The following is a 26,467-nucleotide window of genomic DNA, read 5'->3' as shown; positions in this document are numbered from 1 at the left end:
AAAAGGTTAAAAAAAAAAAACCTTTGCAAATCCATTTCGTTTGCTTGTAATTAGATATTAATACTGGCGGGCCTTAAAAACAACACGCCGATCTGCATGGCAATTTGTGATTCCCATGGACAAGGATCATACAGCCTCAATCTGTGTAGAATCTTTCGATTAAAGCCAACCCAGAGACTGTGAGCTTCGTTCACTGGAGATGGTGAGTTGATATCTTGAGCCGGTGATTTGATCTACATTTGGATCTGTCAATGTGCAAGAAAGCCCTTTCTTTTTTTTTTTTGTTTTGGCTAGATCTAACTGTAGAGCTTGATGTTTACGGTTTTAGCATTGCTTGCAAGATTGCCACGGCTGTGAATTTCTCTTGATGCGCCATTTGTCGGGCTGTATCTGTGGCCATTGGTTTCCTTGTACTTCAAACGGGCATCTACTATCCTTCTGTTTGTCATGGAATGGGACGGATATTGAAAAAAGAATCTTACTTTAGTTGATTCCTTCTACAGTGGGCACGTAGGACGATCGGGGTTGTTTAGGACAGACGCATTTGGAAAGAACATTATGCTTTGGTCGATAGTATGGCAGGTCAAAGCTTGCACCTGTGACAGATAAAGTGTATGCTTTGAGTCCCATAAGTGGGGATACCTCCTCCTTGTGAGGGATTCAACATTTTGTGGTTGCTGTGATTCTTAAAAGCATAGGTAAAATATTTGCTCAATTAAATGGATTGAAGAAGTCTAGCGCATAGTGTCTCCTATCCAAAGCATCTGCAAGCTGATCCTCCTTATCCGTGCATATTCCTTGTTCAAAGGAAAACTAGAGAGAAAGTGCCACCACCTGAATTTTGAGGAGATATAGTAGTGGACTCATGACTCTCTAGTGCTAGAGAGGGTGTGAGAAGGTGGTGGTGGTGTAGCATTCGAGCCTCATCCATATGCAGCTGTGGTGGACCTTGAGTGTGGCTTTCTATAGTATTGATTAAGTCAGCCAGATTCAAAGCTTGGAGTTGGTTCACCTTTTAGGTTCATGATGGGATGTTTGACAAAGAGCGGCCTTTGCTTCTAGTCCATTATCTGAATTTCAGCTAAATTCAGGTGGAGGACTAGCTAGCCACTGAATTTGGGGAATTTCCATCGTCTATGAAGTGGGTGAAGGCCAATTAAGTGCTCGAATCAAGGGGCAAAACATATTGAAGACTTGCTTGTCACTTTGAACAGTAAGGGGAGTTTGGATTGCGAAGGGGATCGGGAGAATCCCATTGTAAATCAACCTCTTCTTTAATAAAGCTAAATAAATACCAAAAGGGGTGCCACTTTTTGGGGCCAATCAGGTATGGATTGTTCAAGATGAGTAGATAAATTTGTATTTTCAGATTTGCATTTATTGTTTGCTGCTGTAATTAAGTTGTAATCAGGGATTTACCACCCATCCACGGAAGGAAGGCTAGTTTCAGAGATATTAATGGTAAAGTATCAACATCACTAATAGGCATTGTAAAAATGTCACCAATAGATATAAAGCCCTCAGACATACAAAGATCTTGTAGTATATCTCCTCTTGGAGTCATATGACTAAAAGCATCACTATCCATTAGCCAAGGGCTCTTTGAAGATGAGTTAACCATTGAAGAAGGCTCCTCCAATACATGGATATGAGGGAATATGGACTCATGGGTAAGAGCAAATGTAGAGGTAGAGGAAGACTCGGATCCTTTAACATCATCCTTCACTCCTGGACGAAGGTAAGGATATTTTTTCCAATACTTCTCCTCTATATGAGTGTTCTTTTCACAATAGGGGGTATTTATTTCTTTGAATCTGTTAAGAGTCCAAGGAAGACTCTGAATGATGAACTTGCTTTTGCTTCTTGTTCTTGGTCTTCTTGTCCTTGTTTCTCAATCCAAACTCGCAATAAAGGCCTTTGTGAAGATGGATCCTCTAGGTTCAACCTCTTTGAGATGCTCGTCGTGCTTCAAGACAAGCATGGATAATTCCTTTCATAGAAGAGTCTCTTGGATCCTCGATGTAAGAAGGCTAGTGTAGAAGACATCGTATTTTGGAGATGGCAGTTGAGTTAAAAGAATCGTGGCCATATCCTTTGAGGAGATGATATTGTTGAGAAAGAAAGCTTATCCCTCATGTCCTCCAACCTGTTGATGTGATTTTTCATGGAAGGAGAGTCATCAATAGCGAGCATTTGAAACCAACCTTTCTTTTGAGAGAGGGTGGTAGTTCCTTGATTAAGCACTTAGTTATAGCAATCAACAAATAAGTATAAATTGAAATGCACAAATTGCCTTAATAATCTTGGACAATAGACATCCGGTTGACCCCAAAACTAGCATCCCTTTTGGTATTTCTTTAACTTTAATTGTTAATGGATTGAGTACAAGTTGAGATTCCACTACCTCCTTTGGTGATCCAAAAGCCCCTTGTTGTACATACAATCAATAAGCAATTTGGGCCAATTGCCCCTTGATTTTTTACCTAGGACTTGCATAAATGGAACTGCCATTTGGCTAAATGCTGTCCCAAATTACAATGAATGGTCTAACATTTGAATTCCCTAACAATTACACAAATTTTAGGTACCAAATTAAGTGTGTGATGCTTTCATCCATTGGCATGGGTCTTGAGGTAGCTGTCAAACCCTAATTTCCGTAGAAATTTAGGGTTTACATTAGAAATCTCTTTGTTGTCCACTAAATTTGGTTGAGATTTGTTAGAGTGTAGCGATGCGGAAGCGTGGGACCAAGACTGAGAGAGAGAGAACGCAGAGAGAAGAGAGAGACAGTGGAAGATGAAGATCTGCTGTATAAAGTGTGCTGTATACAAAGATATGCAGATATGTACACGGGCGCAGTACGCGGGACTGCGTGTCTCCACCTCGACGATGCAACCTGCTATTCACCTCGAAGTCCGTTGCAGTCTGCACGATCTCCAACCTGAAATCTGCAAACAGAGATGTAATCTGCACGAGCCTCCAGCCTGAAACCTGCGATTAGTGATGGGAGAGACTGCAGAAGATCAGCTATAAATAGCGAGAAAATGGGTGCCAAAAATAGGCAGGTCGGTTGTATTAAATGCAGCCGACTGACCATGTATAGGTCGGATTGCCACGTGGCAGTCCGACTGGTCAGTCCGACTGTACAGACAGGATCTGATCACTAACACCCCCTCTCAGAGCCTGGACGGGGCAAAAGCCTGAGGGATCTGGTATGTCTCCGAAGTAGAGCCTGGGGAAGCGCCTTCGTAAACAAATCTGCAAGATTGTCTTCCGTCTTGCAATACTCCACAGCGATGGTCTCATCCAGAAGCTTCTCTCTGATGCAGTGGTACTAGATTTCAATGTGCTTCGTCCAGGCATGGAAAACAGGATTCCGTGCTAAGGCAATGCAACTCTCATTGTCGCATTTCAGCAAAGTAGGAAGAGTGTGGGGGCAGCCAAGCTTCTCCAATAATCTCCGAAGCCACACAGCCTCACATGTAGTGGAAGACGCGCCCCGATATTCCGCCTCAGTAGACGAAAGGGCTACCGTGGGCTGCTTCTTGCTACTCTATGAGATAACACCTGCATCCAAGGTAAAACAGTAACCTGTTGTAGACCGCCTGTGGTCCACATCACCAGCCCAATCCAAGTCGCTCCAACCTGCAAGTACAAGATCTGAACCACCTGTGCATGCTGGATAATGAATCCCTAAATCAGATGTCCCCCTCAAATACCGAAGTATCCGCTGGGCAGTCTGCCAATGCACCGTCTGAGGTTCACTCATGAACCCTGCCAAGAGACCAACAGTAAAACAAAGGTCAACATGAGTGTTGAGGAGCCAAATCAATGATCCAATCAACTGATGGTAGCAGGAAGCATCCGCCATGGGAGAAGTTGAATGTGAAGTGGCCTTCCAGTTCGGATCCATAGGAGTAGAAATGGTCCGACAATCCTCCATCGCAAAAGAAACCAAGAGCTCCTGTACATATCTCTGCTGAGAGAGGAAAATCCCCCTCTAAGACTGATAAATCTCATGGCCCAAGAAGAAATGGAGTAGACCCAAATCCGTCATCTCGAACGTCTGATGTAAAGCTGTCTTCGTCTCTTTGACCTTCTGTGCATGATCACCAGTGACAATCAAATCATCAACATACAACACAAAAAGCACACAACCAGCCTCGGAAGTGTGTACATAAAGCTGCGGATCGGCCTTGGAACGCCGATATCCCAACTGTGACTGAAGGAACGAATCAATCTTCTCGTTCCATGCACGCGGAGCTTGCTTGAGGCCATACAAGGCCTTCTTCAACCTGTAGACTTTCCCATCTGAAGATCCAAAGCCAGGAGGCTGCTCTACATAGATCTCCTCCTTCAAATCACCATTGAGGAAGGCCGACTTCACATCCAACTGGTAGACAGGCCATCTCCTATAGCCAACCAAGGCAAGAACAGCTCGAATAGTCGCCTTACGAGCAGTGGGGGCAAAAGTGTCATGACAATCAATCCCTGGGCGCTGTGCAAAACCTTTAGCAACAAGGCAAGCCTTGTGCTTGTCCAAAGAACCATCGCTAAGATACTTGGTCTTGATGACCCATTTGACGCCAATCACCTTCTTATTCGGGGGGCGAGGCACGAGATACCAAGTGCCATTCCTCTCAATAGCCTCCAACTCGGCTTCCATAGCTTTCTTCCATGGTGCAGACTGTAAAGCCTCCTTTACGGAGGTGGGCTCTCGATCCTGCATAACACGGGTCATCAAACAATAGTTAGAGCAAACAAGCTCCGTAGAATGTGCCTGGTGCCTCCGTGACCGCCGCGGACCATCTTGTGGTCCCCACTCCTCAGGGACCCCCTCGATCCCTGAATCACGGAGTGTGTCACGGGCCCAACGAGGAGGAGGCCGGACCTCTCCTCATCTCTCTCCATCAGCTCTGAAGACTCTGGGATATCCACCGGTGGTAACTCCTTGGGGGTGACCGGTGGAACAGTAGACTCTATATCGGAAACAGAATCGGAATCAAAAGGCGCGGGCTCCAAAGGAACTGTCTTGGGAGCCCAACTCTCCCTTGGATCTCCAAGAATGGGATGCTACTCACCCGCTGCTATGGCTGGAACCTCCACGAACCGCACATCTCGACTGGTGTACACATCCCGCTTGACGGGATCATACTAACGATAGCCTCGGGACTGAGAGCTGTAGCCAACAAACACGTGTCTTCGGGAAGCTGCTTCAAATTTATCACGATGAGCCTTGGGAATGTGAACATAGGCATCACATCCAAAAACCCTAAAATAAGAAACATCGGGCTTAGTCCCAAAGTAAGCCTCAAAAGGTGTCATCCCATCAACGGCCGAAGCGGGGGATCGGTTAAGGATGTGGACTGCAGTAGCCATAGCCTCGGTCCACAGAAACTGAGGTGTCTGTCGGTGCTCCATCATGATGCGCGCCATCTCGATCACACTTTGGTTCTTCCGTTCAAGAATGCCATTTTCTTGAGGAGTGTTGGTGTTAGCAAACTCCTGGTGAATACCTTTATCTGCACAAAAACGAGCAAACTCATTAGAAACAAATTCACCACCCTTGTCGGATCTCAAGGTCTTCAATCGCCGGCCTGATCGGTTCTCCTCAAAGAGAAGCCAATCCTTGAAGTGGGAGAAAGCTTCTGACTTCAACGCCAAGAAATAGGCCCAAGTCATCTTGCTGTAGTCATCTACGATCAACATGAAGTACCAGCTTTCTCTCAAGGACTCGTTCCTCATAGGGCCACAAAGATCCGTAGAGACAAGCTTGATCGGTGAAGTAGACCGCCTCGAGGCTTTGTGGGGAATCGCATCCCTATGCTGTTTCCCATGAATGCAGGAGACGCATGGCTGCTCGCTCACCACTATGTCCGGCAACCCTCGAACAAGCTGTCCACGTGATGCCCTCCGAAGATAATCATAGTTGAGGTGACCAAACCGAGCATGCCATAGCTCGGATTGTGTCTGAGAGGTAAGAAGAAGAGTAGGGAGGGCAGTAGAAGACGTCAATTTGTAGATGCCGTTCTCCTCATATCCTGATGAGAGAACCTTCCTTGACCCATAATCAAGGACTCGCACCGAATCACTGTCTTTGCTGACAATAACCTTACTTGTAGAATGTTGATAAAGACGGTACCCTTTACTTTCAAGACTATATCCAATAAATATGCAATGAACAGCCTTATCATCTAGCTTATGCCTTTTCTGAGAAGGCACATGAGCATATGCCAATGATCTGAAAATCCTCATATGAGAGAGAGAAAGCTTGGAGTTAGTCTAGGTCTCATAAGGAGTGATGGTGCGTAAAGCTCTTGTGGGACACTTGTTCAAAACATAAGCGGCATATAGAATAGCATTGAAGCAAAAGGAATTAGGTAAATTCTTATGCATCTGGCCATCTCCATGAGTGACCTGTTCTTCCGCTCTACTACTCCATTTTGTTGTGGGGAGAAAGGAATGGTGCATTGATGATGAATTCCTCAAGATGCAAGAAAATAGATTGCAAATGAACATGAGAATCCTTAGGAAAGGAGAATTGATGCATCTTACCAAGTAAACAACCTTCACAAATGTGATTTGATGGCAAGTGAATTTCTGGAAGATCTTTGACCATATCCTCTAACTGGAGCTTTATCAATGCTTGATAGTTTATGTGACCAAGCCTTTGATGCCATAAATGTGTATCATGAAAAGATTCCTTTGTTAATAAGGCACTGTCAATAGGATTTTCTGCAAGTTGCTGATCATGAGTACCAAGATGATAGAGACCTTTAGTGAGGGTGCTTGTCAAGACAATGAAAGAAGAAATCTAATCATCATATACCGCACATTAGGGGCCATAAAAAATGATGGGAAACCTAGAAATAGCAATGGCCGAAATGGAGATAAGATTCTTTTTGATGCCAGGCACATAGAGAACATCATGCAATGTCAAAGGAGTGCGCAAGACAGAGACAACTTGTACATGTCCAGTGCCTTTAACTGCATAAGAGGCATTGTTAGCACACATAACTATACCCCCCTTAGGTACATTAGAGAGGGATGAAAATAATGTTTGGCAAGAGGTGATGTGCTTAGATGCACCACTGTCAAAGTACCAAGTAAAAGCTGCATCAGTAATAGAAAAACAAGTATCATGAATAGAAGGATTATATTGACATTGAATGAAAAAGGTATAATTCTTAAACTAAGAATAGTTCGCGGTTTCATGTGTAAGAGCAAGACCGGATTCCTACTTATTCTCTGATGCAATGCGCATATGACATTTAGTGATGTCGTGCCTTGTTTTCTAGCAGTAATTACACCTCTTAGCTTTGTTGATTGGATCCTTGGAAGGATTGGAAGAGGATGGACCAGCATGGAAGGGTATCTTTGATGTACGAGTGGAGGAAGAAGGATGACCAGCATGAAAGTTTGCCATTTTTGGACCAACAACCTTGTTTTTTAGCTTGGGTTTGGTTTTTCCACAATCATGGGTTGAAAAACCTATTCGGTTGCCATGGTAGCATTGCGATTGAGACGGCTTTGCTCCTCCTGTAACAAAAGAGATACAAGCTGGTCGAAGCTGTAGGTAACTTGGTTACCCATAGTTACCAATTGCAAGGTGGTAGTAAAACCTTGATGACTCCGGTAGACCATTAAGAGTGATGGAAATAAGCTGGTTATCAAGAACTTCTTCATCAATATTTAATAATTGCTCAATAAGGTCTTTGATGTCAGTGAGATAGACATCCATATTACCTCCTTCCATGCGAATGTCTTCCAGTTGCTTATGTGGGTAAGCAACGCGCGCTTCATTGCGCACTTGATATAATGATGCAAGCTTTTGCCATGCATCCTTGGATGTCTTGCACGATCGGATGTGTGGAATGATGGCTCTCTTCACAAATAAAGTGATTAGGGCATGCGCTTGGGTGTCATGGCCATTCCATCGAATTTGATCTTGAGTGGGAGGCGTTGTAGAAGAAGAAGATGATTCAACATCATGAGAGCCACCTCGTGATGTGGAAGCAGGAGGTGGTGTTGGTGTTGGAGAAGCTGGCCTTTGCTTAGTGCCGTTGGCTATATACCATAGATTCTTCGCGACAAGAACGTGTCGCGTCATGTAAGCCCACATTGGGTAATTGGTGCGGTTGAGCTTGTCATCGACACCCAGCATGCTCCTGATCAAGGCAGTGATCAGCAATACGCTGAAATCAGAGATTAATGGCTGGAAATGCTCCAATAGTGTGGACAACAGCTGAATATACTGAAAATTCACCCAATAATATGCGAAAATGATCAAATTTATCTTCAATGTCAAGAAAAAACAGGGCCAGCAGCCAAATAATATACTTTTGGAGCACGTTGAGGGCCAAGAAAATGAATTGAGGCAAAACCCCCAAATTTTACTCGAAAAATGAAGAGAAATTGGGTAAATTTTTTACCAAATTAATGTTGAATGCTACGCCTCAAGGTAAATTGGGCCTTGATATTGATGAATTTTGATAATTTCAGAAAAGCCCCAAACTTGTTGGTTGGAACATAGAGAAATAAGAAAATAATAGTTTAATGATGATACGTCGGTCAGTCGGGGACATGGTGGCAACTTGTTGGTGATGTGTCGACGGACTGGCATGAAGCAATTGACACTTGGTTGAGTGTCAAAAAGCATGTCATGTTTGAAGGCATTGGACAGGTGGCAGCGTGGCATGATTGGACACCATCGGTAGGAGAGGGAGCAAGTCTAGTTCAAGTCAACAACTTGCAAGCGGCGTGATGGTCGGCAGCTCTAGGTGGTCCCAAGGCATGGAAAGGCAAATAGGCGACTGGCGTGGGGACCGGGCGAATAGTAGAAAGGGTAGCATGGTACATCGGTTGTTAGACAGATGGTGCTCCTGTCTATCAAACAACGTCAAGCTCTTGATGGGTCGACGAACTAGAGATGGCAGCAACATCTGGATTGCAGGTGCATGACAATTTTGGAAGAATGGAGACAGTTGAGTCTTCAAGGGTAGTGAGTTAGGTCTCATTGATTGGGCAAAGATGGCGGCACAAAGTGAATTGCCTATGAAACTTGCTTTGATTGGCGGTTACAGTACTCCAGATCCATCTTTAGTGGATGACACTCATTGAGACCCCTCAGCCTACTCCCACGAGAGCCATCGGCTGTTGGACAATTCTCCCCCTGGGCATTCTGTACATTTTCATTCGTTTATTCATTTGTTATTTAGTTATCTTCATTTTGTGTTTTTGCATTAGCATTTTTCATTGTATTTCAGCCTGGCCATACACTCATAGTTTTCTTTTGCAAACCCTAGCATATCTCCACATAACATAGGTCTGTCATGCAGCTTCTTGATGCATAAGTGCCCAACTACTAGGATGATGCATGCACTATATTATTTTGAGAGAAATTGAGAAACATAGACTCTGACATAAACCTAGAATAATAGAGGCAAAACTTTCATTATATGAGTCGAGCGAAGAATAATCACAGTACTATGCGGCCATGAAATGAATTTACTAGAGTGATGAGTATTTACACATGCAATCTATAGGACACTTGTCAATAGTCTTACGTATTGAGCCACTAAAATCAAGGCATGAATTAATCTAAAATCAACATGCATTATGCCAACCATGTTGTGAGCATCCTATCCCATCCTCGATCATTGCTACCAGCTACCTTCATCCGCTTGCTGCTCACACCCACAGAAGGTCATGGTCAGCCTGAAAAAAGTCTACCCTTGCCTTCACCCAGCTTTCTACTGCTCTGCTCGTTTTTCCACTGCTGTCGACAGTCCTCTTGGAAGTATGCCCAAGCCTGCTTCACTCAGCTGATTGGAGCAGTCATCGGACATACTACATCACTTGATCATCTAGAGGTTTGCCAGCTACTACTATCATCATCAAGCTACTGTCGTGCATTTTCAGGCTATTGTAGCCTGCATTGTCTGGTGTGCATGTGGACAGCCGGCAGACATCACATTCATCTTCCTGCTGCTGTTCAGGAGCTGTCATCTCAGATAGCATAGCTGTGTTTTTGTTGCCTGGAGTCATCTCACACATCTCACTCCTTGGAGGACTGTGTTTAGTTCCATCTACTGCTGCTCTTGACATCATCACCATCAGTGGACTGTTGCTGCCGTGATGAGAGGATCCATCACAAGTATGATACACTCTTGGAGCTGTTCTCAGCTCACCTCATCCCTAGTCCTTGAGACACAGATGTCTGAGGCCCCTAGTTGTATGATGTGTTGGGGGTAAAGGCGCCTCCGCCTAGCCGCTTGTGTATTACTACACTGGCAGTACTCGCATCTGGAATAAAGGGAAGGCCGGTCACACATTGTGAATGTTGGAGTTTCCACATTTGGAGTCTCTCTTTCTTGCTCTTGCTCCATCCGCCATAGCTCTCACCTCCGTGCTCTCTTGCTCGATCTTTCTCACCTTTCAATTGGTATCAGAGCTTGGCTGTTCGAGGACTTGAACGTGGTCATGCACTCCTCCAGCATTCATTTGAATACCTACACTCTTGTCTTCACTCTTGGCAGCCATAGCCACACCTTTCGAGCTTCTGGTCAGTCTCATCCTTCTCAGGCAAGCATTGGGTCTTCTTAGGGAACCTTAGGGCATTCATCTACAGGTATTGGAGCTCTCATTCCACTCTTTATTTCAGTCCACAGGGTTCGAAGAACAGGGCAGCCATGGCTCAGTCCATGAAGGTTTGGAATTGAGCTCTCTCTCTTCTATGTCTATTGAGGCCTCTTGGGAAGCTTCTTTGGGAGCCATAGAAGCTCCCTAACCATGAAGTAGTGCCCAACTCCCTTAGCAACATTAAAAACGTGATTTCAGCAGGTTGCCCCATTTTCTCACCCTGTCAAAAACGTGGCCTTTATCTCCAGTACCTCTTCAGGCCATTGGCACCACACAAAGGTCTCATTTGAGGCATAGGAGCTTGCTTTAACCATGGCATTGAAGGCTTGAGCTTGGCATTGACATTTGGGTCTGATATACTTCAGTCCAGGACTGTCATAATAGTCCATAGGCAGCCCCAAACAGTGCTACATTAGCATTTGATGTTTATGCTTGCTTGGTACTAGCTATTGATGCTATTTGATACCTGAATCATGCTCGGATGTTATGGGAAGCTATGTGTATGATATGCCATTGATTTGGTGCTGATTTTGGCTCTGTTTATGCTCAGTTTAACAGTGAATTTACTGCTGTAATAGAGCAGGGGTGAAGCTATTTAACTTGGGTTATGTTATGCCTATTGGTCTTGGGTGCTTCCTAGATGCTTGTTATGACTATTTGGATGCAAATGGAGGCTGGAAAATGTCTTGGATGGTTCCGGAATGTATTTTGAGCCGCGTTTGAGCTCCGTATTGGTTGGCAGTTACTTGACATTGGTTTACACTGGCATGCTTTGTGATAGAGGTTATACGTATAGTCTATGCATGACTCCTTGGTATATGCTTCGAAGTATATGTTAGTGATGCATGCTACTTACATTGTTTAAGCTTCTTTGTCACTTGGAGCTTTAGTTGGGCTTGTACTTGGATACTTTGGAACCTCTTTTGGTTACCGAGCTTAATCATGTCCTTTTGATGTACTTTTGGTACTATTTGGTGGACAGCTGGTCATTCTAGCAATTTCTCTTATTTTCAGCTTGTTTTGGTAGTGGTTTTGGCTTGTTTATTGGTAATTACAGTAGGCTGTTTTCTGCATAGTCTGTCTCTGTTTGACTCATCATGGCTGGTCATCTCAAAGATATGGCTTTGTTTAACATTGCCAAGTTGGATGGCACCAACTATGGCGATTGGAAATCTCAAATATGACAGGTTTTGGTATAAAAACTGCAGATTAAGCCACTAAGAAACAAAGATATTGAACTCGAGAATATGGATGATGATGATTTGACTGATTTAGATGCACTATGCAAGTCCACTATCATTTTATCACTCTTTGAAGAGGTCCATAATAATGTTGTTGAAGATGAAGATCAGAGTGCATGGAATCTATGGGAAAAGATTCAGGAACTTTATGCAAAGCAGAGCCCTACTTCACAGATGTATTGGCTTAAACAGTTGATGGATCTCCACATGAAGGAGGGGATCCCATTGTCTACTCACTTTAGCCAGTTTCATTCCATCATGAAGAATCTGCTTCAACAAGGTATTGAGTTTCAAGATAATCTACATCCTTTGTTTTTGCTTGACACTTTACCTGAGTCTTGGGATGTATTTCACACTGCGACTTGTACCAACAAACTTGATGGGCTGAAATTGCAAGATGTAGAGAGTGCTCTTTTGATTGAAGAAATTAACAGGAAAAACTATGATGCTTGCCGCAGTTAATATGCTTTATCCATTAGAGGTGGCAAAAAAGATAATGATCGTCATGGAAAGGACTCTCAGAAGTCCTGGTCTAAGTCACGTGGACGTAGCAAGTCCGTGGAGGTAAGTCTGATCTTATATACCATTATTGTGGGAAAGCAGGACATATAGTTGCAGTGCCATAAGGTGTGCGATGTCAAGCGTAAAGAAAAGGGGAAAGAAAAAGTGCAGGAGAAATCCAATGATCACAGCATTATACTTGCAAAGTCCAGCGTAAAGATTGAGGAGATAAATGTCATGTAGTTTGAGGAGTTCGATGGTGACTACATCTTAGCAGCCTCTTCATGTGATGCCTCTCAGCTGACCAAGGCTCAATCTATTCATGCATAGTGTTGGCTCTTGGATTTGGGTGCTTCTTTTCATGGGACCCCCTACCGTGAGTGGTTTCATACCTATCGTAGTGTATCTGGTATTGTGCGCTTAGGTGATGATTGGTCTCTTGCTATTGTTGGCATTGGTGATGTCACTCTATAGTTTTCCTCTAGTAGCACTTTTATTCTGCATAATGTATGTCATGTACTTGCACTGACGAAAAGCATGTCTGGTGGGCAACTTAATGATGCAGGTTATCATATATGCTTTGGTGATTCTGTATGGAAGATAACTCATGGCAGGCTTGTTCTTGTGAAAATGTCGGATCTAGAGCATGGCAGGAGCTATGGAGATTGAAAGGTGAAGACTAAATTCATGTTGACATGGACAATGAGTAGACAATTGTTACATAAGTGAATTAGGTTCCAAGATGGAAGCTTGGACTCATAAAGACAATCTTGTGTATTAGATTGACGATGACAATGACACTGATTGAAAGAGGAAAGCATTATGATATTATATTCATCATTGTGAAAGTAATAGTTAAGTACAATGCGTTATAAAAGTTAGGTTGTTCCACTCTCCTCATTATGCATATGGAATTTAGGACATCTCTTCCTGAAGTATACATCATTTGTTATTTCTCAACACCCCGTCTTAAATGACGAGTCCCTACACTTGCTAGCTTTTGCCCCCCCTACATGGTGACATGGCTCGGGAGACTAGCTCATAGGCAGCCTAGTCAAGTTAAAGCTTGAAATTTTACATCTTGGCAAGGGTTTTTACAAAGCAAATGTACTAAGGAAAAAATAGAGATCCACTATGGGAAAAACATATGAAAGATACAATGAAAATTCTTTAGAACAATCTGTCAGAGCTGTTGATGGTAGCGGAAGCATCTTCTTCTTCTTCTTTTTCATTTATTCATGAACTAGTTCTGGTGGTGATTATTCTGCATCTGTTGTGCTCTTTTCTTGTGGAAACATTCATTGGTTGTATGGCTAGTCTTGCCACAATAATGACATATAATCCGATCCTTGTTGTTGTTGGTGCTGAGTCCTTAACCACGGCCTTTTACTCCATAAGTGCCCTTGGTGTACAAGAGACTATTGTTGGTGGTGTGTTCCTTTGCATCCTTGCTTTTAACTTTGCTTTCTATATCAAGTAGTAAGTGCTCAATATCTTTAAGTGAGAGACTTGGAACATTACTTAGGGTGGACACAAGATTCTCATATGGATCCTTATTCACACTCACAAACAGTACGGCTATTGCTTTATCTTCATCAATATTCTTCTTAAGAGTTACAAGCTGGGTTTTTAGGCTCTTGAACTTGTTAATGTGTATGGGCATGGAAGCACTATCTTTTATATCCAGTTTATAAAATTGCATGAGTAATTTTACTTTTGAATTCTTTGCTTGGCTACCAAAGATCTTGTCAAGTTTCTCCGAAGTAGTTCTAGCATCTCTGATGCCAGAGGTATGATATAACACATCATCACTTAGTTTCCAAGCAATGGTGCCTAGTGCCTTGTTATTCATCTTCTTCCATTCTTTGGTTTTTGGTGGAGCTATTGCAAGGATCCCACTTTCTAAATCTTTTTTCTTGCCATCTGCATCACCTTCATCATCTTCAAAGAGATCCTAGAGGTCTTTCTTCATGAGGTGGTATATGGTCTTTTTCTTCCATGCATGGAAGCCTTCTCCATTGAACTTTGCTATTTGTTTGAGCTCTGCCATTTTTGATCAGCAACAAATCAGCCAGCAAAAGAGTTGTACTTCAATGTGTCAAGAGACACAAGGTAATTAGTGTTTAACAACATTGCATGAGTATTAAAAAGATACTATCTTGGAGCTCAATGTCGGATATTGATGCTTGATCTTCTTCTTGCTTGTTGATTTAGTGTGATGCTTTGCTGAAAATTATAGATCTCAATGGTAGGAACTTGGTTCAAGTGGCAGGAGTGAGAAAATGTAGAAAAGATGAGCTTGAAGCTTGAGTGGCTATGGAGTCCACAGTTAGGGTTTCTGTACCCGACTGATTTTTCTCAGATTTCAGCTCATACAGGAGATCATTTAGGGAACTCTTTGAGTTGGAGAAAGCTTAGAGGTAGAGCTTCAGTTGCCCTATGGTGACGGCGAGTATCGCGCTGCGTGTAAGAGGAGCAGGCCGTATGAACATTAGCAGGTGCAGTTCCAACAGTGAGCTCAAATTTCGTCAATGTTGAGCTAATAGCCAGGGAAATGTCAGTGTTTGAAGTGATAGAAAGTTACCAAGGGAGTCAAGGAAGAGATCTCCAGAAGAGAGCTTGAAGAGATATGCTCTGGTTTGAGAGATTCAGAAGCTCAAAGTCAGGTAGGTGCTGTTTTGGCTATGGTTGCCACAAGGTCAAGTGGAGATGGAAGTGAGAAATGGAACCATGAGTTGGATTTGAGTTGACCTGAGGTTAAGAGGAACTGAGAGAGCAGAGAAGAGAGTTATGCCATGCTCAGCTGAGCTCTAATATCATGTGAAAATGTCAGATCTAGAGCATGGCAGGAGCTATGGAGGTTGAAAGGTGAAGATTAAATTCATGTTGACATGGACAATGAGTAGACAATTGTTACACAAGTGAATTAGGTTCCAAGATGGAAGCTTGGACTCATAAAGACAATCTTGTGTATTAGACTGACAATGACAATGACACTAACTGAAAAAGGAAAGCATCATGATATTGTATTCATCATTGTGAAAGTGATAGTTAAGTACAATGCTTTAGAGAAGTTGGATTGTTCCACTCTCCTCACTGTGCATATGGGATTCAAGACATCTCTTCCTGGAGCATACGTCATTTGTAATTTCTCGACAGTTCTTGCAAGAGGTGCCAAGTCTGGTAGCCTCTACCCCTTGGTTGTATCTGATACTATTGACTATGTTTTGTTAGTGGGTTCTATCCCACATGTATCCCTCTAGCATGCTCGTGTCGGGCATATGTCACTTAAGGAAAGAAAAATACGTAGTGCTTTGTAGTATCTTTCGCCTTTTAACTACTTGCATTTTGAGTCGTGTGATCATTGTTTATATGGCAGGCAGACTAGGAATTCGCATAAAAAGTTTGGTATTCCAGGCATGGGTGAGCGTTTGGCTCTTATGCATTCAGATGTATATGGACCCATGCCCTCTCAGTCATTAGGGGGTGCGAAGTACTTTGTCACATTTATTGACGATTATTCACGTAAGGTTTGGGCTTATCCCATAAAGCAGAAATCTAATGTCTTGGTCGTCTTTCAGCGTTGGCTTGCTTTATTAGAGAATTAGTCTTGGCATACGTTGAAATGCTTAAGGATCGATGACGGGGGTAAGTACGTCTCGTGTGCCTTTGAGCAGTTTTGTGACGAGCGGGGTATTAAGCGTCAATTGACCGCCCCTTACACCCCTCCCCAGAATGATATGGCTGAGCGTATGAATAGGACTTTCTAGAGAGGGTCCGCAATATGCTTAGCCAAGCAGGCTTACTACAACATTTTTGGGCTGAGGCAGTCTCTACTTCCTTGCAGCTCATTAACAGGTCACCTTGGAGTAGTATTGACTTTTAGATTGCAGAGGAGGTATGGGCAGGAAAGCCTCCCTTCATAAGCTCATTTGCGTATCTTTGGATGTGAGACCTTTTGCCATGTACCCAAGGATAAATGCAATACGCTGGATTCTAAAAGTGTGAAATGTATTTTCCTTGGCTATGGAGATGTAGGTAAGATGGAATATTGTCTTTGGGATCCGTAGGCTCGGAAAGTGATTAGCAGCCATGACGTTGTGTTCCATGAGGAAAAAATGTATATGCAACTTGAGAAAGATGTTGAGATACGCAGGGTTATCTTTCAAGAGGAACCTCCTTGCTCCCGCATAACTAGCTAGATAACCTGCACTAGCTGATCCCCATGGCCAGGATGTTAGACAAGATGTTACACAGGATGTTAGACAGGATGTTGGAAAGGCAGCACATCCTGCATTGAGGCATTCTATTAGAGATAGATGACCTCCTGACCGCTATGAGCACTCCATAAATTATGTCTTGGTCACAAATGTTGGAGAGCCTCTCACCTATAATGAGGCTATGTGGAAGGGTGAGAGTCACTCTTGGGAGAGGGCTATGCAGTCTGAGATTGACTCGTTGTATAAGAATTGTACATGGGATTTGGTTTCCTTGCCTAGTGGCAAGAGGGCTTTGCCTTGTAAGTGGTGTGGGTGTAAAGTTGAAAAGTATCCCTGGACACCCTAGGTCGGCATACAAGGCCAGATTGGTAGCAAAGGGTTTTTAAGTAGGAGCATGGTGTTGACTTTGATGAGGTCTTCTCTCTTGTGGTTAAGATGACCACCCTATGCTTAGTCTGGCTTTGGTTGCACAACTTGACTTGGACTAGTATCAGTTGGATGTCAAGACGGCTTTCTTACATGGGGACTTGCATGATGAGATTTACATGGAGCAGCCTAAGGGCTTTGCAGAGCTTGGTAAGGAACACCTAGAGTGCAGATTGAGGAAAAGTCTTTATGGCTTGAAGTGGGCACCTAGGGAATGACATTATAAGCTCGATACATTTATGCAGTCATAGGGCTATAGCCATAGTGCTATGGATCCGTGCTTGTACACGAAGAAAGCCCGTGATGGATCTTTATAGATTTTGGTACTCTATGTGGATGATATGCTTTTGGCAGGGAAATCTCATGATGAGCTAGATGCTCTTAAGGCTTAGTTCAAGAAGAGGTTTGAGATGAAAGATCTAGGACAGGTCTCTCATATTTTTGGTATGCGCATTACTCATGATATAGGCATCAAGGACTACTCTCTCTATCATAGAGAGAGTACATTCATAAAGTCCTTGAGCGCTTTCGTATGCATGATGTAAAGCCTATTGGTAGTTCATTGCCTTCTTATGTGAAGGTATCATAGGCCGATTATTTGCAGAAAGATGAGCAGAGGGCCGAGATGGCCAAGATTCCCTATGCATCCGTAGTGAGCAGTCTTATGTATGCCATGATAGCCATCCATCTAGATATTGCTTTTGTAGTTGGTGTTGTGGCACGCTATATGGCTATACCTGGCAAGAGACATTGGGATGCTGTGATGGGTATCATGAGCTACGTAAAGAGCACTGTTGATATGTGCATATGTTATGGCAGCTAAGATACAGAAGTCGTGGGATACACTGACTCTAACTATGTAGGACATGTAGATAGTAGGAAGTCCACCTCTGACTGTGTGTTCACTTTTGTTGGAGGTGCTGTTTCATGGACGTCCAGGTTGCAGAAATACATGGCCCTTTCTACTACAAAGGCCGAGTATGTTACAGCCACTGAGGCTTGCAAGGAGACCATTTGGTTGAGTCGTTTAGTTGTTGACCTTGGTATTGCAGATGCTATCCCTGCACTGCATTCGGATTCTATGAGTGCTATCCAATTAGCTAAGAATCGGATTTTCCATGTGAAGATAAAACACATTGAGGTGAAGTATCACTTCATTTGTGGGGTCGTTGAGGACAAGTTTGTTGACCTTGTCAAGATCTCAACTGATCAGAATCCTGCAGACTTGCTCATGAAAAGCCTCTCTACAGAGCGCTTTGCCTTCCTTAGGAAGTTGATGGGTGTTGGATGAGATGAGGTCTTTCCTCATCCTCTTGTATCTATATACATGTTGTACTGCCTTTTTTTCTTTTTTCTTCTCACTCCTCATTGAGGCAGATTCACCTTTAAGTGGGAGATTGTTGGGGGTAAAGGCGTCTCCGCCTAGCCACCTGTGTATTACTACACTGATAGTACCCGCACTTGCACACTGCAAGTAACGGGCGCCCATCACTGTCACTTCATTCTTTATTCTTTCAGTGACATTTGACTAAAAGGGAAGGCCGGTCACACATTGTGACTGTTGGAGTTCCCACATTTGGAGTTTCTCTCTTTCTTACTCTTGCTCCATCCGCTATAGCTCTCACCTCCGTGCTCTCTTGCTCGACCCTTCTTACCTTTCATCATGCACCTTCATATTCATTCATTTCATTGAGCATTCTACGGACTTTGTTCCTTGTGTTATGGTACATTTTGCATCTTTGTTTGCACTAGCATTTCTTTACATGGTGGATTATTGCAAATGGCCAAATGATGTGAAATGAAGCTGATATCAAAGTACCCCAACTTGACCTGAGGCTTCAGAGTCGGTTTGAAATCTCATTGCTTCAACTGCTGCCTGCTGCAACAAACCAAACTACTCAGTTATTGGATTTGCATCCTGTGGTGGTAAACAATTGAATCTTACTGCAATCTACCCAGTTCAGGCGGAAGGATAATATGTAGGTTGCCATACATTCATGGGTTTAGTAAAGTAGGTTACAATGACTGGATTAATAGGAGTCTGTTGTTCAACTGTTGGCTAGCAGATTATAACATAGGAGGGCATGAAAAGTGCCTTCAAGTGTGTTAGACCAGTTGAGTGCGGTATTTTGGGTGCTACCAATCCTGCATGATGTGCTGGGAGTGGGTTCAAGGAAATGAGTTTGTTGCATGAGGAGGGCATTGGTAGTGCCTTACCTACAATCTTTTCTTGCATAAAAGTTTTCAGATTTGCAAGTTTACAACTGTCACTATGGGGATCACTAACATATGAAATAAACTTAATAGTTGAATATAACTTAATCTTGTTCATTTGTTATGATATCTGAAGTTGTCAATTGCTATTTCAGGTGTATTACTCATCATTTGTGACGGAGGAAGGAATCTCACAAGCATGTGGATGCCCTCTTCTTCCCTTGAAAAGTCACATCAGAGGACCTGCTCCTGTTGCTGATCCAGGTTTTATTGAGATTGGTGGCTTTGTTTCAGTTGCTGCTTTACTATTAATTTTCTTCCTAATATATTCTATATATATTTTTGCAGCCAAAATAGACATAATTGATGAAGCCTTAACGTTCTTTAGAGCGAATGTTTTCTTCCGCAAGTTTGAGGTCAAAAGTGCTGCAGACAAGCTTTTGATTTATTTAACACTCTACATCAACATGGCCCTTAAGAGGGTGGAAAATTGTAGGACTGAAGCTGAAGGGACGAAAGCTATAATTAACTTGGGCCTAGAAAGATTCCCAACACCAGGAGAGCCTGGTTTTCCTCTTGCTGGCTTGTTTACACCGCCGCAGTCTGAAGAAGAAGCTGGTAATATTCTCATTACCCAACAACTCCATAACTTGATGCATGCAGGGGTGATTACTGTTGATCATTATCCTAGGGCATGAATGCAAGATTGTATGCCAGTATTCATAATCTGTTTCTTGTAAGGCTGAAGGATAGGATTAAATGTTAATGCTTTATTTTACTATCATTCCAGAGACAATTAGGAAGAAGCTCACTTATCAATTGCACACAATTGCTGGTGTAGTGTTTGGAAATTTGGCAACTACTTGTCCACAAGATCATGGCCAAATAATAGTCATGAATCGAATTCTGTTTGATATGCATAAGTTAATGCCAATGGATGACATATATAATGGGAGCAATATCCTTCTTGATTGTTCATCCAGTAATAAAGCACTTACATCTCCAGGGAAAACTCGAGGTCAAGTGATTGCATGTAATATGAGCGATTTGGTACTTGGATTAAAACAATATGATTCTACAGTAGTACTGTGAAAGTCTCAAATAGCACTAGTTTTAGGCACATTAGTAGTTGCATATCTTGGTTTGGCCAGTTTAGTTGTCATGAGCCACTGGAAGTCCATAGTCGCAATCCGATTGGAGGATATGAGCTAGACCTTACTACACTCTTGTTTGAGTGGGTAATGCAAGCTCAGGTGAATGAGGAGGTGGTGCTTGTCAAGTGAAATTCTCAGTTGTTCAGCAGCAATGAGGTCCTCACGAGAGCGAGCACTATGATGACAGTGGCCGCACTACTGGTCTCTGTCAGTACATCCAATAAGATGTGTATAGTCTCGAACCTATTATATATTGAAGAGATGTTGAGACAGGTCAGAACTTTGAGAAGTTGAGCCCAATATATATATCACAAAGAGATGTTGAGATAGTTTAGAACTTTGAGATAAAAAGTAACAAGGGAAAGACCAAGTCCAAGCCCCCAAGTGCTCTTGTTGGCCTGGATGAAAGTCAACGGGATAAGAAAGGGAACATGTTGCTAAAGATAAGGTTGGCCATGGTATAAGTCCCAAATGTGCAGCAGATGTCTTGTTCTTTTTATTAGGCTCATTTTATAAGAAACATGTTTTTATGTTTCTTTGGCTTATTTTGGCAACCACAGGTTCTGGACAGAGGATTTTGGTTTCCAAACTTAAAAGAGGTTCAATCATGCAGGATTATGTGTCACCAGATCATCTTATGATGAATATACTGAAATACGTGTTACCATTCTGTTAATCTGTTTTCTCTATATCACATGGTTTTAACTTTTACCCATGAGCTTAGAGCAATAATGCAAATGCGATATGCATGTAGAAGTACAGATGTAGAAGGCATATTTTTCTTTCATGTGAAAGGTATTCCTTCTATAATCTTCCGGTTGACACATAGTACGTTATTAATTCTGGCTTTAACCTTTTTAGATTTTAGATGAAGATAGATCTCTCTGTCTCTGTCTGTCTGTCTGTCTGTCTGTCTCTGTCTCTTCCCCCCCCTCCCCCCCCCCCCCCCCCCCCCCCCCCCCCCCCCCCCCCAAAAAAAACCAAATCAGAGGTGTAGAATTGAACTCACTAATGCACATCTGCTTTTTACACAGAATTACTGAGGGGTTATTTGCAGCAATTAAGAGAAGAAACGAGTAGCAGATTGATGGAACGAGCTTATCGCATGAATGGCTTGCAAAATAAATGGTGGGTCGCTTTTTCCAAGAGGAGGTTTATGAACATAGCTTTCGCTTAACAGGCTGTCAAGCAACAAGTATTTCACTCCTTCACTCCTAAGGTAGTACTTCCATGCCCCACGTTCTTGTTATCTTTATATATATGTGTCATAGTGCAGCACTAAGCTCTTATTTTTGTTTTTAATGCTTCCAGACTGACATTTTGACGAGCTGTGCAGTAACTCAGATTTGTTTGGGACAACATATAGATATTTTCCTTAAGGGAGCAGCTTCTCAAATGGTGGTTCTTGATGAAGGCAGGTCTTACAAAGCAGTGCATATTTCTCTATTCATCTTGTAAGCCTCGGTTGTTTAAGGGAATGGCATTTAAACATTCACGAAAACCACATTTGTCTACTTATCTAGTCATCTTCTTGGCATGCCTTCATGTAGACCTTTGTTGTCTTATAAGGGAATTTCACTTCAACACTCCACAAATGAACAATATAATCTTGTTAATGCGACTCGAAACTCTCCTACACTGAGTGTGTGAAAAAGAAAGACCACGAAGAGTGAAGGCAACTAGGAAAGTGAGCAAATGGGCACTTTATCAAGGTTCAAAGGCATCATCATAGAAGGGTGCAAAAAGCCTAAGCATATTAGGTTATTAATAATAGGGTCATTGATTTTTGTAGTAACTCTTGTAGCTTTACTTTTTGTTTTTCGTTCTTGCCAATGGCACCGAAGAGTGGATTGTAACTAAGATCTCGAGCTATGCTTTTTTTGTCACATGTGCCTTTGAGATGCCTTAGAGGATGTCAACATAGCTCTCTCTCTCTCTCTCTCTCTCTCTCTCTCTCTCTCATATGCATGCATACGTGCTCAAAATCACCTCATGCAATCCATTGCCTTCCTTCATAGATGGTATGAAAATTGAGATGAATAATATAGTTAATGCTGAAATGACTAAGAATATAGTATTTAAAAAATGGATTGCTTAATTAATGTGATGTCATGAGGAAGGATGGGCAATTCAGACTTAGAAAAGCTTTTGTTGAGGGCATATAAGCAAAAAGTTGCAATTAGCAGTTGGTCAAATAAATCATCATACACAAAAGGGTTGACAGTTAGCAAGGGGTTGCTTTGTTGGGAAGGTAGCTAAAAGTAGACCACTAAAACAACAATTAATTGAATGCGAGATTGGCCTCAATGAATATTTTGTCATCATTTCCATTGGAAAGTATTTTGGACTTTGTTGGATCTGCGATGTGGTGTAGAAATGTTCAAGTTGGTGAACAATAACATGTAGATGAATGCTCCAGTCTATAAACCGTATTGTGGTACTAAAATAATAGAGGCTTGGCAACATACCAAAGCATCAATGTGAAGGCAATACCAAAGCATTGATTTGAATAGGCAAAGAATCACACACACACACACACACACACACACACACAAAAACAAAAGAATAATTTATATATGGGTTTTAGAAAGGTGTATAGTTCCATGTTTAAAAGTTTATTGATTATATCTTGTGATAGTCGTGTTTCATGACAGTACATATATAAGCTAGATAAAGTGGTTGAAAATGACAATTTGAAGGTAGTGGTTGGTAAGTGTGCTCATGAGAACAAAGTATATGTTTTAAGGTTTATAGTTTTTATGCATTCCATGTAAGACAAGTTAACTTTAAATGCTAGAATATTTGTTGGATCAGATGTTCCAAACAAAGCTTAAAGTCACACTCTTTCTAGTCTTAAATGTTGTTCAATTATTTAAAATTAAGCAAAACATGTGGAATAATGCAATATATTATTGTAAATTGCCATAATAGTCCAACTTAGGCTTCTTACATTCAAGAGGTGATAATTTTTGATTGATATGTTATATTGGGACAAATAAGTACTCAAGATAAACCTTGAGTCATACTCTTTCAAGCCATATAAGTGGTTTAATAACAACAAATAAGTGAAAGTTATGACATCCAACAAAAAATAGTGCTTTGTTTTTGTAACAAAATTGACTTTTCATGATTCTCATCTAGTTGTCCCCTTGTGTATTTCAAACTAGTCTTCCATGATATCCACTTGGTATGCAAATCTAGTTTCTATGGTTACTACTTCGGTCAAAAGGTTTACCATCAATTTTATCATGGCACTTCTCTTTATCATATTCATATATATTACACACACACACACACACACACACACACACACACACACACTATACACACACACACACACACACACACACACACACACACACACACACACACACACACTATACACACACACACACACACACACACACACACACACACACACACACACTATATATATATATATATATATACACACACACACACACACACACACACACACACACACACACACACACACACACACACACATATACATGTGTGTGTGTGTGTGTGTGCGCGTGCGTGCACTTGCCTAGGCCAAAAGGGTATCCTATATATTGGAATCATGCATACTCATATCCTTAGATAATGTAGCACAATATTCCATTTTATTGCTTTTATGCATGTTCATTTTGTTAGGTGCAACATGCATTACCACTTGGTTCAAAAGGATAATCCATAAGTGGATCAAGTATTCCATTGCAATGAGCTCACCCATTGCATATTAAGTGGCAAGTTGAAATTCATCACCCTTTTTTTAAATTACCAAATCATATTGATTTGATCTCCCTTTTCTTGATGGTTATGCAATGGTTGATTGTCCACTTTTTCCCACATTTGAAACATAGTTCCTTTCTTTGCACTCCCTTAAAATATAGTTATTTACTTGGACTTGAGGGGATTGGATTCTTTCTTAATATTACTACCTTGCTTTGTACCATAATTTGTGGGGTAATTTGGCACCTTGTTGAGAGTTGAAGTTGTATATGTGTATATGTTATTCCCACTTATTGTGGGTAGCTTTTGATGATGATGTAGTTACTAAGCCCCTATTTTGGGTTAAGATGTTAGTGTTTTTTGTATACTTCATTACCAATCACTTAAATGTTTTGGATGGACTTGTTGAGATATACTTTTGCAACCTTACTTAATTATCAATTTTCTTAATGTACATAAATAGGTATATATTTTGATTTATGTATTTTCTTACATATATGCATAAGCATGTATTGATTCTTACTAACTTTTTCAACTTGATGGCTAGTGTAAAAGTATTTCCCATTTCTTGTTAGAAATCAACCCATGATTCAAAAGTATGTCTCTTCTTGGCCATATGCTTGCACAAAGTGTGGCACATACATGATATTATCTTTGTCATTCCTTGGGAAGAGTTTTGAAGTACATTCAAGTTGTTGAGTTATACTCAAGCTATGTGTGGCATTGAAGCCATCAAAGTTGGAGAGCATGATCTCATTCTTCATCCCTCCCAATACATTTCTATTGTTTGCTACAATGTGCACATTATAGAACCTTGTATATTCTAATTTCTTATCAAAGAAGTCCTCCTCTTCCAAATTGTGCTTCTTGAATTGAAGCCTTTGTGTGAAGAATCTTCATGTTCAAATCTAAAATATGGTTCCATAGATCCTTTACTTTTTGTCCTTTATATTGGGCACTACATTTTTAAAAACTTTTTGTCTTGATTGGGGTTCTTAAAGAAAAATATTGTTGGATTTGAGACTTTATGCATTGATGACATTACTCTTGAACACATAATTGGGGCCATTTGATCCCTCTTAATATTGTACCAATGCTGATATTTGTACTTGAAAGCCCATATACATTGTGGTGACAATTACACCCTTTACACCATTGCTTTGTGCTTGAAAGCCCATATACATTATGGTGATAATTACACCCTTTACACCATTGCTTTGTGCCCCCCACTCCCATATCATGCTTATGCTCAACATGCAATACATTTTGGTGTATCAACAAATGATTCACCAATTTGTTGGTCTAGCTAGTATGTTTCACCACATTCCACTTCAATCATATTTGCATATGCAATGTTCATCTTTTGTGCCTAATGTCTATCCATATTAGAGGCCTTTGATCACCTTCACAAAATCAAGGGTATCTTGTAAGTTTCTTTAGTAATGAGATTGTTTTAGTAGTTCAATGAAACTTAGAATGTGTAGATCCACTTTTGTGCTCAATTACAAATTCTAGTTGCTCATCAATGCACATAGAAGTTACAATGCATGCAGTCATAGCCCATAAGCATGCTTTGTTTGCTCTACTTGCCTTCAAGATAGGCTTCCATAACTCAAGCATAGATCAATTGTATTTCCCATAGCATAATCCACTTAGCTCTTACTCCCTTACTACACATTTAAGAGTGTTGAAGTTATTGAGTGCAAAACAATTGCGTGATTACTTAAGGAGTAGAAGGATTAAGCAATATTAAGAAAATTCAAGAAAATATTCACTCACCATTCCAAATCAATGGGAAAAGAATACCAAATTACCTATAACATTGAGGAAAAGAGAGAATCTACTAAACAAGGGTGATAGCCACAAAAGCTTCTAAATACTAGAAAGAGAGACCCACTTGCTCTTGATGTGGAGATGTGATGACAAGTTTCCCTCAATGTGATGAAAAGCTCGATGTCAACAGAGAAATTTCTCCATCTTAGAACCTTGGCTCCACCAGGAAGAATCCTATTGTTTAAAGGTGCATATAGTAAGATTCAAGCGAAAATGGAGACATTTAATGAGCTTGGTTTGGAGCTCTTAGAAAGCACAGGACAACATTTTAAGGGTTTTGAAGGTAAAGAGATAGAAATGGAGCCTAAATGAAGCTAGTAAAGCATGTTTGGAGTGGTATGATATAATATTAAGCATATATATGAGTGATTAATATAATAAGTACTCCTAAAATGCATTGTTCTATTCAAACTTGTATTTGGGGCTTTAAAATGAGAAGTACTAGATGAGAAGGAAAAGTCTATATAATTAGATTTGAGATTGATGGTGCTTGAGAAATCAA

The 26,467-nt window shown here is 41.4% G+C and overlaps 1 protein-coding gene across 3 annotated transcripts; it reads left to right on the top strand.

Moving 5' to 3' along the window:
• ARPC3 (actin-related protein C3) lies at nucleotides 1–22,211 on the top strand. Of its 3 annotated transcripts, none has more exons than XM_087687616.1 (5): nucleotides 1–202; nucleotides 19,399–19,507; nucleotides 19,592–19,861; nucleotides 21,432–21,616; nucleotides 21,764–22,211. In XM_087687616.1, exons 1-4 carry the CDS (start codon nucleotides 200–202, stop codon nucleotides 21,572–21,574), a joined length of 525 nt encoding a protein of 174 aa, XP_087543742.1. In that variant the 5' UTR covers nucleotides 1–199; the 3' UTR covers nucleotides 21,575–21,616; nucleotides 21,764–22,211. The 3 variants fall into 3 exon arrangements, with proteins under 3 accessions (XP_087543742.1, XP_087543741.1, XP_087543740.1); XM_087687615.1 differs by having other exon boundaries at nucleotides 2–202; nucleotides 21,734–22,210; XM_087687614.1 differs by having other exon boundaries at nucleotides 4–202; nucleotides 21,709–22,194.
• The last annotated feature ends 4,256 nt before the right edge of the window (nucleotides 22,212–26,467 follow it).

The sequence above is a fragment of the Lygodium microphyllum genome, chromosome 11, assembly GCF_053477565.2.
Source record: "Lygodium microphyllum isolate KBCC chromosome 11, Lygodium_microphyllum_v1.1.10, whole genome shotgun sequence".
Classification (NCBI taxonomy): Eukaryota; Viridiplantae; Streptophyta; class Polypodiopsida; order Schizaeales; family Lygodiaceae; genus Lygodium; species Lygodium microphyllum.
Note: the sequence above shows the minus strand (reverse complement) of the source record. Positions and strands in the feature narration are given on the sequence as shown.

Coding starts and splice junctions, on each gene's coding strand:
- ARPC3 (XM_087687616.1), top strand. Junction 19,508..19,591: donor TGCTCCTGTTGCTGATCCAG/GTTTTATTGAGA, acceptor ATATTTTTGCAG/CCAAAATAGACATAATTGAT. Junction 19,862..21,431: donor GCAGTCTGAAGAAGAAGCTG/GTAATATTCTCA, acceptor CTTTTTACACAG/AATTACTGAGGGGTTATTTG.